The sequence below is a fragment of the Scyliorhinus canicula genome, chromosome 21 (assembly GCF_902713615.1).
Source record: "Scyliorhinus canicula chromosome 21, sScyCan1.1, whole genome shotgun sequence".
NCBI lineage: Eukaryota > Metazoa > Chordata > Chondrichthyes > Carcharhiniformes > Scyliorhinidae > Scyliorhinus > Scyliorhinus canicula.
Window position 1 is genome coordinate 2,358,958 of NC_052166.1, and position 15,202 is coordinate 2,374,159.

Genomic DNA, 15,202 nt, shown 5'->3' on the forward strand with positions numbered 1-15,202 from the left:
AAGCTCTGTCAGGCCCGAGCACCGAGCAGGGAAGCCCTGTCAGGCCCGAGCACCGAGCAGGGAAGCTCTGTCAGGCCCGAGCACCGAGCAGGGAAGCTCTGTCAGGCCCGAGCACCGAGCAGGGAAGCTCTGTCAGGCCCGAGAAGGGAAGCTCTGTCAGGCCCGAGCACCGAGCAGGGAAGCTCTGTCAGGCCCGAGCACTGAGCAGGGAAGCTCTGTCAGGCCCGAGCACCGAGCAGGGAAGCTCTGTCAGGCCCGAGCACCGAGCAGGGAAGCTCTGTCAGGCCCGAGCACCGAGCAGGGAAGCTCTGTCAGGCCCGAGCAGGGAAGCTCTGTCAGGCCCGAGCACCGAGCAGGGAAGCTCTGTCAGGCCCGAGCACCGAGCAGGGAAGCTCTGTTGGTTCCTACAATTTCAAATCGCAGCGTTGCTTTTGAAGAACGATGGGATACCACAGGCTGGCATGAGCCACTGGCAGCAATGGCATTGCCATTGTAGTCGAGGAGCTGGCAGGCCGGTGGAAGAATGTGTCCAATCTCACATCTGACATGTGGCAGGCTCCCAACACAGCGGTGCTTCCCTCCATGTCCATCCAACACGGCAAAGGTGCTTCAGGGTGATGTATGAGGATCACCGAGTTTTACAGCACACAAGGAGACCATTTAGTCCATTTAGTCCGTGCTAGAAAGCTGCTGAGGTCGCGGGAATGTTCGCCAATCCGTATTCAGGAATCTAGCTGATTCTGTCAGAGGGTTTTTCCTGCTCTGTTGCTCTTTCTGGGGAAGGTTAAAATGTTTGTCCTTCACTCTTCTGCAGCCAAGCCGTCCGTCAACATAACCGTGCACCGCTTGCCCAGCAAGAAGGAACTCTTGCTCCTCATCTGCCGCATGGACGGATTTTACCCAAGTGGCTTCAACGCAACCTGGCTGCTCAATGGTGATGAGGTCGAGCAGGAGGTGTTGAGTAGCAGTGTTTTACCAAACATGGATGGGACATTCCAGTCCACTCTGCAGATCACTATTACCCCCAGGAGCGGCGATGCCTACAGCTGCCAAATGGAGCACAGTAGCAGCCCTGACAAACTAACAGCAACTTGGGGTAAGTCCTCTCCCACAATCGATTGAGACGCAAAGAAGCATCACCTGGTCTCTCACTGGCCCAAGTGGGCCAGGAAAATTAGCATCTTTTGATGCTTGCATTGATTTATTGCTCTGTGTAATCTTAGATGTAAATAAATTTACCTGTTCATTTTTTAGCCTGAAAGAGATGATTTACCTGTGATGTTTGCTGTGATTACAGTCAATGTGAGGATTATTTTGGGACTAAAGGAGCATTTTTAATGTATAAGACTTCAGGGCACGAGTATAGACGGATGTTGTGATTCACAAGGTGTTTGAAACTCTATTTAATTAAAATGTCACTCTGCCTCGCCAGAGGCTCTTCAATAGTTTTCAGTGCCTCTGGGGTACAAAGGGAGGGCGGAGACTTCAGCCTATTTCAATTCTGAGACTGGGTTTAGGCGAGGGTAGTTGTAGAGGATCATCCATGAGCTAAGTGAATGTGGGTGGAACAGGCTTGAAGGGTTGAATGGCCTCTTGCTCTGCTCTGATTGGCACGGGGTGAGACAATATTGTGTCTGGTAATGGCCCCACCCTCTACTGAGGTTCAGGAGAGGAGGAGAAGGTCAGAGGGCAACCAGGTCCCAGGGAACATAAACCCTGTTGACTTCAGGGAGCGAGGTAAGGAGATGTTGGAGAATCTATTACAATAGCCAGGATCCATGTTGGTCAGACTTAACACAGGTCAGTCATGCGTGGGATTTTATGCCCCCCCTCCCTCACCATATGGGATATTTTCCAGCGCCATTGGCCTGAGGCGGGATCTTCTGCTCCCGTTGATGTGACTGGCTCTTTACACTGTTCGCTAATCGTGTGGCCAGGGAATGGGATGATCACACTGGAAAATTCAGCCCCCTGCTTTTGTGCAGTTTTGGGCAGGGAGGATGGGGATGGGGGTGTGCAGAAAACGGTAGGGAATTCCTCTGGCAAATCATGTCTGTATCGTGATCTCAAACGGACAAAATGCACTACAGTTGGATCCATCCAGAGCCACATCAATGTGTGGTGTCCATGAACAGTTCTTAGCACCAGAGAGCCTTGGCCTGCCTAAACAACTCCCCTTTGCTTGTGAGCTCAGCCGCATACCTGGAGGGGGTGGCGATGGGCAGAGACTACTGGAGCTGAACCATCACTTGATTGGTTTTCAGCACTTTCTGGAAGCAAGTGACATAGATACCTGCATGAGAATAGCTATACCTGCCTATGCTGTGGTCCGTGATGTGAGGAAGCCTGGGGTGTCAGGGAGGAAAGAAAAAAGAGGCTTGCATCAATCCGGCAGTGTGACATATTTTGACCCTAATTCTATTTTGTTCCCTAGCTCCCAAGGTGAGGAGCTGGCCGGAACACGGATACGTGTCTGGGATAACAATAGGGATAGTCGGAATTATGTTTGCCCTGGCTGGAGGGATCGGCAGGTGGAGAGGTAAGAGTATTGATGCATGTTCTAACCAACCCTTTGCCGACTAAATGGCACTCATCCCGTTCAGTTCAAGTTCTGTTTGCGGGACATGACTGTGGTGTATTGAATAATGCAATGTGCACGTTGTCTGTTTGAGGCCATTATACGCCTGAGGGAAATAAGTGCTGGTCTTGCCAACGGTGCCCACACCCCAAGAAATGCTACAGCCTCTGTGAGAGGATGGCATGACAGATTTCTGTTACTGGCCTTTATGCGTAGCCTAAAACAGGACATGCAAACAGGAGCATTTAGCCCAAGGGTTCAGCAGATACGTCCATCTTTCTCCTCTTGAGGGCTATAAGAATGCAGACTGTGGGGACGATTCTGTACCCGTATCCGCTCGCCGGCAACGAGAACAGCATCACGGAGGCAAAATCTCATGAGAACTGTTTCCCGATATGCCACACTCTCGCCGCCGACGTTGTGGGCGTGAGACTGCATTTTAATAGATTTACATACATTTTAATCTCACTACTGAGCTCCACCTGCCACATGCCGTCATGTCAGTGAGGTTTACAACAACTTTCTGAAAATGTGAATCACAGATGGTTTAGTCTGTGAGTTTTATAGGGAGTTCAAGGACCTGTTGATAGAGCCATTGGTGGGTATATATTGACACTCTTTTGTTTAGGCAGGTGTTATGGGCCAGGGTTTAGAGAACCCCCAACGTTTCTCATGGAGTTCACCTGACCCACAACTTTGAATAGATTGTGGTATGGGGAGCACACGGCCCACTCTACAGGTGTGGTAGAGCTGAAATCGAAAGTAATTTTAAAGCAAAACAATGCTTATTCTATGAACTCAAGTTAACCTTTTTAAAACATACAGTGAACATTTTAGCATCCATCAATTCAAATACACCCCCCAAAGAATACAACATTCCAAGTAATACTTAAACTTTCCCTTCAACATCCATAAGACAACAAAAACCTTTTAACAGAAGCACATCAGGTTTAAATTCACTACTGAGAACAGTTATCACTCTGAATTCACCAAATGATCAAGAGACAGTCTTTAGATTGCAGAGAGATCGAAATTACACCTTCTTTGGCTGGCTTCAGCTCCAACACTAAAAACGAAAGCAAAAAACACAGACAAACCCAAGCTTTTCTCAAAGTGAACCTAAAAGCTGACAGGCAGCCCAGCTCCACCCACACTCTGACACCACTGCAGTAAACAGCCATTTCTTAAAGACCCGTTTCTTAAAGGTACTCTCACATGACACCTCCCCCCAAGAAAAACAAAATAAACCATCAACTTCAAGATGGTTTCATTTTTCACCTTCTCATTATCCTTTAAGAAATATGGACAGTGAATATACATTTTTTTTCAATAAAACAAAACAATGCAAACATTTAATAACAGTCCATTTTTGTTCTTCTTCCTCCAACTGAAATCCTTCTCGATTGAAAGTCTCTTTGAACAAGAAGGTCTCTGCACAATCGATCCATTTCCCTACGCCTCGGCAGTTCTCTTTAAAGTCAGATACTTTAGTTCAATCTGATCACAGCGTCCCTTGTAATTCTCCAATACAGGAGCATTGGTTATCACAGCTTTCAGCAAGTCTTCAGCCTGTTGAAACTCTGCTGTCCACAGAAATTCTCGACGTTTCTTCAGTAAATCCATCAGTGGAGCAACCACGCTACAAACATTTGGCACAAATGTTCAATCAAATCCATTCATGCCAAGAAATCGCATTATTTCCCTTTGTGTTGAGGGTATTGGAAACCCCTCAATAACTGTTTCACATCCCGTGGGACCATTCGACCCTGTCCGATTGTATGGCTAAGGAAAGTGACTTGGGCTTTTCCAAATTCACTTTTGGCTAGGTTTATCACCAAACCCGCCTCCTGAAGTCGATCGAATAACTCCATCAGATGTTTTAAATGTTCTTTCCATGTCTGGCTGAAAATTACCAGATTGTCGATGTATACCGCAGAATTGGGTAATCCTGAAACGACTGTGTTTGTTAACCGTTGAAATGTGACTGTGGCATTTTTCATGCCAAATGGCATAACTTTGAATTGGTATATACCATCTGCAATCACAAAATCTGAAAACTCCTTCGCCCTTTTGGATAAAGGTACCTGCCGGTAACCTTTAAGTAAATCCAGTTTGGAAATAAAAGCTGAATGTTTCAATGCAATCCTCCAAACGTGGGATAGGATAAGAGTCCGTTCTTGTAACTGCATTAACCTTTTTATAGTCCACACATAACTGTTGGGTGCCGTCTGGTTTAGGTACCATCACAATGGGTGAGCTCCATTGGCTGCAGCCCACTTCAATTATGCCATTTTTAAGCAAACTTTCAATCTCCTTGTTAACCTGTGCCAATTTTAAAAGGTTAAGTCTATATGGATATTATTTGATTGGAACAGCATTTCCCATACCTACATCATGTATAGCCATTTTAGTGCTTCACAACTTAGCTCCACAAACTTGCCCATATGATATCAATAACTCTTTCAGGTCAGTTTGTGTTTCCTATGGATAAGCTTGACATCAACATTGTCTTTAATGTCTGATGCCACCTTTCTACTGCTCCCTGCGATTCTGGATCGTACGCAGTTGATTTAAATAGTTTTATTCCTAAGCTATCCATAACTTCTTTGAATAACCTTGAGGTAAAATTTGATCCTTGATCCGATTGTATTTCTGTGAGTAGTCTATATCTAGGAAAGAATCCTCCACAATCTTTTTAGCTGTAATATTACGTACTTGAATGGCCTCTGGAAACCTAGTAGACACATCCATTATCGTCAAAAGATATTGATTCCCATGTTTCATTTTAGGAAGCGGTCCTACGCTATCAATTAGGACCCTTGTAAAAGGTTCCTCAAATGCTGGAATGGGTATTAAGGGCGCTGGTTTTATCACTGCACATGTAATTTCACTACATCTTTACGTTGTCCAGGCCAATAAAAATGTTTTTGTATTTTAGCTTGAGTTTTCCTTACTCCTAAATGACCTCCCACTGGTACCTCATGTGCAACCTGCAACACCTCCTTTCTATACCCTACCGGCAATACTACTTGATGAACTTCTGCCCACTTTCATCTGCCTGCATATGTAAAAGTCTCCAGTTTCTCATCAAGACATCACTTTTACGGTAATAACACTCTGGTATACACTCATATTCCACTTCCGTGTATGCTTACTGATACATCCGTTTCATTTCTATATCTTTCTGTTGTAACACTGCCAATTTTCCTGAACTAAAAAACATCCTCCACCTGTTCTTTTCCAATGATCTGATCAAAAATCGTTTCTCATAATGGCACTTCATCTTTATCTTCACTCTCCTCTTGTCTTAACCTGTGACTTTGCGATCCTGTTGCTACACAATCCGGAAAAATCCCAGGATATTCATCCTTCAACACTTCAGTTGTCTGATTTTCCACTGGCTTATCAACCACAGTAGGCATCATTCCCATCTGCGATCCAGCTATATCATTACCCAAGATAAACTGTATTCCTGGACAAGATAGTTTCTCTACTACTCCTACGACCACTTCACCACTCTTCACTGGACTTTCCAACCTTACCTTATATAATGGAACACTACTCCTCTCACCCCGAATTCCACATATCACAACCTTTTCTGGCAACATTCTTCCCAAACTATATAACTCCTCATCTCGTACCATTAAAGATTGACTAGCTCCCGTATCTCTTAAAATTGTGACTTATTTACCTGCTCATCCTGATACACATGAGTAAACTTTACCCACACAAATAAATTCTTTAAAAAGATCTGGCACCTTCTTATCAATCAACTCTTGAACAGGCTGTACACCTCTTTCGTTTCCCTTGGGCTTTCCTTTACCACTCTAACAAATCCCACTGTCTTATCCTGTTTTACCACATAAGCCTTCCCAGTGCTTTTCTTCAACCTCAACACTGTGACTTTACATGGCCTAGTTTATTGCAGTGAAAACATTTGAAACTTTTCATTTCTTTTCCACCCTCCTGAATTTCTTTTTTAATCTGAGGTACACTCTCTTTATTGTCTCCCATCAGATAATCTTTACCATTACCACTTGAGTATTTCCCATGTCCCCAGTTTCTATCCCTCACAGCCTGAAACTGATGTCAGAAACTAAGCTGTGATTTATGAACTAATGCATAATCATCTGCCATTTCTGCTGCTAACCTCGCAGTTTTAACCCTCTGCTCTTCCACATGAGTTCTCACTACATCAGGAATTGAATTTTTAAACTCCTCCAAAAGTATAATTTCTCTGAGAGCTTCATACATTTGGTCCATTTTCAAAGCCCTTATCCACCTATCAAAATTACTCTGTTTGAGCCTTACAAACTCCATGTATGTTTGACCAAATTATTTTCTTAAATTTCTAAACCTTTGTCTGTAGGCTTCAGGCACTACTTTATATTGTCCCAAGATGGATTTTTCCACCTCCTCATACGTTCAGATACCTCCTCCAGTAGTGATGCAAACTGTTCACTAGCTCTACCTCCCAGCTTTGTTTGAATCAGTAATACCCACATGTCCTGTGGCCATTTCATTTGTTTAGCTACCTTGTCAAATGAAATGAAAAATGCTTCTACCTTCTTCTCATCAAGCATTGGCAATGCTTGGACATATTTAAATAGATCCCCACCAAGCCTTCGACTTTAAAGCTCTTTCTCACTATCCTCATCACTAGCCTCCAACTGTACATTTCCCTTTACGCCTGCCAATTTTAACTGACCGTCATGTTTCATGGCCATTTTCCGAAGTTCAAACTCTCTCTCTCTTCTTTTTCCTCTCTCTCTCTTTCTCTCTCTCTTTCTTTTTCCCTGAACTTTATCTCCCTTTCTCTTTCTTTTTGTTCTGCTCGGGCTATTCTTTCTTTTCTCCTATCTTCTCTCTCTTTTTTTTTCCTCTTTCTCTCTTTTGTATTCAAGCCGCTTTAATTCTTTCTCATGTTCCATTTGTTTAATCTTTTTCTTATAAATGTTTTTTATTGAGTTTTCATATTTTATATATGACAAATTACAAATTATTAGAGAGAAAAAAAGAAAACACAAAAATTGAACATGTATATTTACAGGTAAGCATCTTCATAACAACAACTGTGGCCTCCCCCCTTTAGCCAGCATACATATTTTACATTCCCCAATATGGCCGAGGCACATGTTTATAGGCATTTATTTATAGTTTGGTTTTGGGCCTTAGCTTGCCATCAAACCCCCATAACGAACCCGTAACCCCCCCCCCCCCCCCGCTCCCCGGCTACCTTCCCCCCGATTCCCGTCCATTTTCCCCTGATTCTTGGCCACCCGACTATTCTTCCTCTTGTACGTTGGCCAAAAACAGGTCCCAGAACAATTGCATGAATGGCTCCCACGTTCTATGGAAGCCGTCGTCTGACCCTCGGATGGCGAATTTGATTTTCTCCATTTGGAGAGATTCCGAGAGGTCGGACAGCCAGTCTGCAGCTCTGGGTGGTGCTGCTGACCGCCAGCCAAACAGGATTCTACGGCGGGCGATCAGGGAGGCAAAGGCAAGGGCGTCCGCCCTCCTCCCCAGCAATAGATCTGGCTGGTCTGAAACCCCGAAGACCGCCACTATCGGGCATGGCTCCACCCTCACCCCCACCACTTTGGACATAGCCTCGAAGAAGGCTGTCCAGTACTCCACAAGTCTGGGGCAAGACCAGAACATGTGGGCGTGGTTGGCCGGGCCTCTTTGGCACCGTTCACATCTATCCTCCACCTCCGGGAAGAACCTACTCATACGGTTTCTTGTTAAGTGGGCTCTATGTACCACTTTTAGTTGCGTCAGGCTGAGCCTTGCGCACGTGGAGGTGGAGTTGTCCCTATGCAGTGCTTCGCTCCAGAGTCCCCACCCTATCTCCATCCCCAGGTCGTCCTCCCATTTCCTTCTTGTTGCGTCCAGTACGGTGTCGGCCCTTTCTACCAGTCGGTCATACATGTCGCTACAGTTCCCTTTCTCTAGGATACTTGCGTCCAGTAGGTCTTCCAGTAGTGTCTGTCGTGGCGGTTGTGGGTACGTCCTTGTCTCCTTTCGTAGGAAGTTTTTGAGCTGCAGGTACCGTAGCTCGTTCCCCCCAGCTAGCTGAAATTTCTCTGTCAGTTCGTCCAGTGTTGCGAACCTGTCGTCCGTGTATAGGTCCCTGACTGTCAGTGTCCCTCCATCCTGCCTCCACCTTTTGAAGGTGGCGTCAGTCAGTGCTGGTGTGAACCTATGGTTGTTGCAGATGGGAGCCTTGTCCGACATTTTGTACAGGCCAAATTGCTGCCGCAGTTGGTTCCAGGATTGGAGGGTGGCTGTCACCACTGGGCTGCTGGAGTGTTTTTTGGGTGGGGATGGGAGTGCTGCCGTGGCGAGGGCCCGGAGGGAGGTCCCCATGCAGGAGGCCTCCTCCGCACACACCCACTCGGCTTCTAGCTCCTGGATCCATCCCCTTACTCGCTCGGCTGTTGCTGCCCAGTGGTAGAATTGTAGATTCGGGAGGGCTAGCCCCCCCCTGGATTTTGTTTTTTGTAGGACCTTCTTTGGGATCCTAGCATTTTTACCCCCCCTCCCATACGAACGCCATGATAAGTTTGTCCAGCGCTTTGAAAAAGACCTTGGGGTTGTAGATCGGAATGGATCTGAACAGGAAGAGGAACCTGGGCAGGACGTTCATTTTGATCGAGGGAGAGCGGGAGTGTGTTCCATCTTTGCAGGTCCTTTTTAACTTCCTCCGTCAGGCTGGTGAGGTTCCATTTGTGGATCCCTTTCCAGTCATGGGCTATTTGGATCCACAGGTAGCGGAATTTGTGTTGGGCTTGTTTGAACGGCAGCCCCTTTAGAGCTGCCCCACCCCCCCCACCCCCCCCCCCCCCCCACCCCCCCCCCCACCCCTTGCGGGTGTACTGGGAAGATCTCACTTTTGCTCATGTTGAGTTTGTAGCCCGAGAAGGCTCCAAACTCTTTCAGGAGCGCGATGATTCCGTCCATGCTGCTTTGTGGGTCCGAGACATAGAGGAGCAGATCATCTGCATAGAGTGAGACTCTGTGCTCTCTACCTCCCCTTCGGATCCCCCTCCAATTTTTTGCTGCCCTGAGCACGATTGCTGGCGGTTCGATTGCTAGTGCGAACAGCAGCGGGGACAGTGGGCATCCTTGTCTGGTGCCCCTGTGCAGCTGGAAGTATTGGGAGTTGGTATTGTTGGTCCGTACACTCGCCATGGGAGCATTGTATAGGAGCTTTACCCAAGCGGTGAACCCTGTTCCAAGCCCGAACCGCTCCAGTACCTCTTGAGGTATTTCCATTCGACTCTGTCGAAGGCCTTTTCTGCGTCCAGGGAGACGATCACCTCTTGTGTTCTCTCCCCGGAGGGGGTCATTATCACGTTCAGCAGGCGCCTGATGTTCGAGGTAAGCTGTCTACCTTTGACGAAGCCCGTCTGGTCCTCTGTGACCACCTCAGGTACACAGTCTTCTAGCCTTTTGGCTAGGATTTTGGCCAGTATTTTGGCGTCTGCGTTCAGCAGAGATATGGGTCTGTATGACCCACATTCCGTTGGGTCTTTGTCTTTCTTAGGTATCAGCGAGTTTGAGGCCTGTGCTAACGTGGGTGGCAGTGTGCCCCTAGCTAGCGAGTCTGTGAACATCTCCCGCAGGTGCGGGGCCAGCGCTGTCATTTGTTTAATCTTTAACTGAATTTTTGCCATTTCCAATGAGTCAGACTCTATCTCAGGAAACTTTAAATGCTTAACCAGCGCCATAATTACCTCATCTTTTTGCACCTTGGCAGGTAATGTTAAATGCAATGTATTTGCCAATTCTAACAGTCTGTCTTTAGTCTCTGTCCCTAAGGTACTGTGTGTGACCGTCTCCACCCCCAAAAACTTCAGTGCCTCTGAAAGAGCCATTGCCCACAACACACTCCCTACTTAAACTGGAATCCAACACCTGAAAAGCACCCACAATATGCTCACCCCTCACTGTCTTTAAGTTCATTAAGCCAATCCAATAGATAGACTTTTATCCCCCTCGAGCCCCCAATTTGTTATGGGCCAGGGTTTAGAGAACCCCAAAGTGTATCATGGAACTCACCTGACCCACAACTTTTAATGGATTGTGGTATGGGGAGCACACGGCCCACTCTACAGGGGTGGTACAGCAGAAATGGAAAAGTAATTTTTAATGCAAAACAATGTTTATTCTATGAACTCAAGTTAACTTTTTAAAGCAGACAGTGAACATCTTAGCAACCATCAATTCAAATACAACTCCCCAAGAATACAACACGCTAAATAATACTTAAACTTTCCTTTAAACATCCAGAAGACAACAAAAACCTTTCAACCAAAGCAGGTTCAACTTCACTATTGAGAACAGTTATAACTCTGAGTTCACCAAATGATCGAGAGATAGTCTTTAGAGAGCAGAGAGATTGAAAATACGCCTTCTTTGACTGGCTTCAGCTCCAACACTAAAAATGAAACAAAAAAATACAGCTACAGCCAAGCTTTTCTCAAAGCGAAACTAAAAGCTGACAGACAGCCCAGCTCCACCCCCACTCTGACATCACTGAAGTAAACACTCATTTCTTAAAAGCCCATTTCTTAAAGGTACTCTCACATGACACAGGTCTGTTGCTGCTGAGGCTTCAGGTGGCTAATATTTGCCTGATTTTGAAGACAGGTAAAGATCCAGGGGAATGTGTCTTTTACTGGCTAATTTCTTTTTGAATGCTGATTTGTTGTCTAAGACGCTGGTGAGACAGTTAAAGGGACATCCTTCTGACGATTGTTCGGGAGGGCCAGACTGCGTTTATTATTTTATATAAATCTAGAGCCAATTATAATTTTTCCCAATTAAGGGGCAATTTAGCGTGCTCAATCCACCGACCCTGCATATCTTTGGGTTGTGGGGGGGTGAAACCCACGCAGACACGGGGAGAATGTGCAAACTCCACACGGACAGTGACCCAGGGCCGGGATTCCAACCCGGGTCCTCAGTCGTAGGCAGCAGAGCTAACCACTGTGCTGCGTGCCGTCTAGAGTTTATTAAGGGCTGATAGTAGAGATCCCAATGCTGATGATGGGGACAGAGTGCGAGGGGAAGCCCCCAGTGCTGATGGTGGGAGTGGGGAGGGCGAACATCCCCTGGTACTGATGGTGGGAGTGGAGAGGGCGAACATCCCCTGGTACTGATGGTGGGAGTGGGGAGGGCGAACGTCCCCTGGTACTGATGGTGGGAGTGGGGAGGGCGAACGTCCCCTGGTACCAATGCGGGTAGCCTCCCGTGTCCCTGGGTGGAGGGGGAAGGGAGTGTCAACCTGCATTCAGAGTGTGTGTTGGTGATTTCTTTCCCAGGGTCCCATGCCCGTGGCTCGGAACCTGGACCGAGCCAGAGTCGGGTCAACACACATTCCGATGCCGGTTCGTCTTACGCAGACTCAGGTAACAGACTGACACCGGCTCTGTCACCCACACGCACATAATTGTTCCTTTATCCATGTGGGTCACTGTCCAGGTCAGCATTCATTACCCATCTCTAACTGCCCCTTGAACAGTGTCTCACTGGAGACATTTCAGGGGCAGTTAAGGACATGGCTTGATTGGTCTGGAGTCACATGTAGGTCAGATCAGGTAAGGACGGTAGATTTCCCCCCGTACTGAACCAGATGGTTTTACAGTGATTGATGCTGAAAGGAACCAGGGGCAGGAATGTCCTTTTGGAGACAATGTTCTCACGCCAAAGGTGGACCATCTGATTTGTGCTGTGGCTGGGAGTGGTGCCCAGAGGCCATTCATTCTGCTTTGCCGAGCAGATGTATGCATGGTGGGCACCACAAGGCATTCCGACCCCCCCCAGCAGAGACCTCCCACACCAGACCTCCCACCAGACACCTCCACCAGACCCCCCACCAGACCCTCCACAAGACACGCCCCACCAGAGAGCCCCATCAGAGACCTCCACTAGACCCTCCCATCAGACACCCAACAGATCCTCCCACAGGAGACCCCCCACATCAGACAAAGAAACAGGAAACCATTGGTTGCTTGGGCATTCAACAAAGACACAAAGCTTGAACATATTCTATATGCTTGCACAGTCAAATCCAAGTGTCTGAATGTACGGCACCTCAAGCACGTATAAATGAGCCATGTTATGAGTTTGACTGATTATCATAAATTGGCTGTTAGTGCTGCTAATAGGGCACTCAGGATTGTTCAGAAAGTGCGGAACATTTTTCGGGGCAAAAGCATGTCTGGAACATGTCACTCCCTGCCCATCGCCCTTTTCAGTGATTGTCGAAGATCTGTATCGCCATGTGACTGATTGTGAAAGTACAGCAGCAATATTCTCTAACATCAATGTTCCACAAATATTTGCACACCAATCTCGAGTTGCTCGGGACCAATAATTAATTCAGCCAGGAGCATGTGACAGCGATGTGTGTGTGTTGCTGACAATATAGTTACCTGTAGGTTTACCCGGATTGCAGTCTGGCCTCACCCTCTCTTGCATCTTGCTTCTCAGGGGTGTGCATGCAGGGCGAAGCTGAACAGCTGTACATGGAACAGACTCCCAACCCCACGCCTGCTTAACACCCACCGTCAAACTTGGAAGGTTCACCTGCTATGAATGTCTGGAGACTACGAATCCTCGGCTAAATCTCGCTCCACTTGCCTTGTGGAAGAGCCCGTCCCACAGAACAGGGAGACGGGGTCCAGTCAAGTCGATTTCTTCACAGGCGGGTCGGAGGGTCTGAGTCCGCGATTCCTCCGCTTTGATCATTTATTTAACTCCAGCTGCTGAAAACTCTGTTAACCATGCACACACCGAAAAAAAAAAAACACCTCATGGAAAAATGTGCCACTCTTATTTGATTGACGTACTATCGTTAGCATTTAATGGTTATCTGACCTGGAGATTTGCTGTTACGTTTGGTCATGTTTGTCTGTCTTGCAACATCCTCACACTTGAGTTGGCCAGCCGCGTTCACAACCCAACTTCACCTGGGTTGATGCCTCTTTCTGTCACCTTGCCCTCCATGAGAGATCACCGTAGCTCAAATACCAGAATTCACAGCTCCAGGGTCCCAGGCTCGATTCCCGGCTGGGTCACTGTCTGTGTGGAGTCTGCACGTCCTCCCCTAATGTGCGTGGGTTTCCTCCGGGTGCTCCGGTTTCCTCCCACAGTCCAAAGATGTGCGGGTTAGGTGGATTGGCCATGATAAATTGCCCGTAGTGTCCTAATAGTAAGGTTAAGGTGGGGGGAGTTGTTGGGTTACGGGTATAGGGTGGATACGTGGGTTTGAGTAGGGTGATCATGGCTCGGCACAACATCGAGGGCCGAAGGGCCTGTTCTGTGCTGTACTGTTCTATGTTCTATGTTCTAATACTAATGTCTCTCTTCAAGTGTGTGATGAATGTATAAATTTCAGCGATATTGTATTCTACATATTTGGGTGCAGTGAGGGTTAAAATCCTGGGTTAATATGTGTATGACTGCTGGGGTTCTGTAAAACCTTGAATTGAAAGACAGACAGGCTTTGTGGCTACAAAGGGGGTGAGTAAAGCATCATAAAAGTAGGGGGTGAATGGAGTTTCATTGATATATAAAGATTTCCTCGGGATTAGATAATTAGAGATACTGGCCGGAGTTCTCCATTTGGAGACTGTGTTCCCGCTGGGACTGAATTTTAAAAATACAATTTTATTTAAGCAAAATTTTCATTATAACAAACGGCCCACCAACAGTACGGCCCCAACCCCATCCTATCCTTAAACTACACCCATCCCGAACTCCAAACCCCTTCCCCCATAAAGAAAATAAAACCCTTAACCCAACGAAGAAGACCAACTCTTTCCCCTCCCCCGATCGCTGATGTGGCTGACTCCCTAAAAACGGAGATGAAAGGCGGCCTCCTCGAGCAGATCCTTTCCACCGACCCCCTCGATCTTCTCCAGGTGTAGAAATTCCATCAAATCCCTTCATCAACCCGAGGACTTAGGTGGCACCTGGGACCTCCAACCAAACAGAACTCGCCTCTGGTCTTCGTTGCTGTCTACAGCACCAGGGAGTCAGACACTCCCAAGATGGCCACCAACACGCCCCGCTCCAACTGAGCGCCCAGAATCCCTGACATCGAATCAAAAAGGGGAACCTAGAAGCTGACAAGCCTGGGGCAGGACCAAAATATGTGTGTGTTATTCGCCGGTCCCCTAGAGCACCCTTCACACCTATCCTCTACCCCCAGGAGGAACCCACTCGAATGCAGCCTTGTTAGGGGCGCCCTGTGCACCACCTTCAACAGGATCAGACTTAACTTTGTGCATGAGGATGTGAAGTTATCCTCATTGCTTACCGTCTCCCCACCTCCCACCCCGGTCCTAGACATAATCCAACTCTTCCTCCCACTTCCTCTTTACCTTCCCAATGAAGCCTATTCCATTGCTATCAACCATCCATACACCTCCGTGATCTTACCCTCCCCGAGTTCACCCATGGCCCTATCCATAAACAAGTGTAGTAATAATCAGGGCCTAGTTTGAAGGCCGATTAAATTGGATATCTTAAATTAAAGAATTAGGCCCTTTAAAAAGCACAGTCTGCAGAAGCCTGCGGAATCCAAGTATACAGAACAGACAAGCTGCC

At 47.2% G+C, this 15,202-nt stretch overlaps 2 protein-coding genes across 2 annotated transcripts in view; one reads left to right on the plus strand and one right to left on the minus strand.

Moving 5' to 3' along the window:
• The first annotated feature begins 789 nt into the window (after positions 1 to 789).
• LOC119955888 (DLA class II histocompatibility antigen, DR-1 beta chain-like) lies at positions 790 to 13,398 on the plus strand. Its single transcript, XM_038782541.1, has 4 exons — positions 790 to 1,096; positions 2,435 to 2,539; positions 11,911 to 11,997; positions 13,082 to 13,398. Exons 1-4 carry the CDS (start codon positions 790 to 792, stop codon positions 13,147 to 13,149), a joined length of 567 nt encoding a protein of 188 aa, XP_038638469.1. The 3' UTR covers positions 13,150 to 13,398.
• A 790-nt stretch (positions 13,399 to 14,188) lies between these two features.
• Positions 14,189 to 15,202, minus strand: part of LOC119955890 (H-2 class II histocompatibility antigen, A-K alpha chain-like) — a 45,878-nt gene continuing 44,864 nt past the window's right edge. Inside the window, exon 5 of the mRNA XM_038782546.1 lies at positions 14,189 to 14,239. Coding sequence (XP_038638474.1) covers positions 14,189 to 14,239 — 51 coding nt within the window. The remainder of the gene's footprint in view (positions 14,240 to 15,202) is intronic.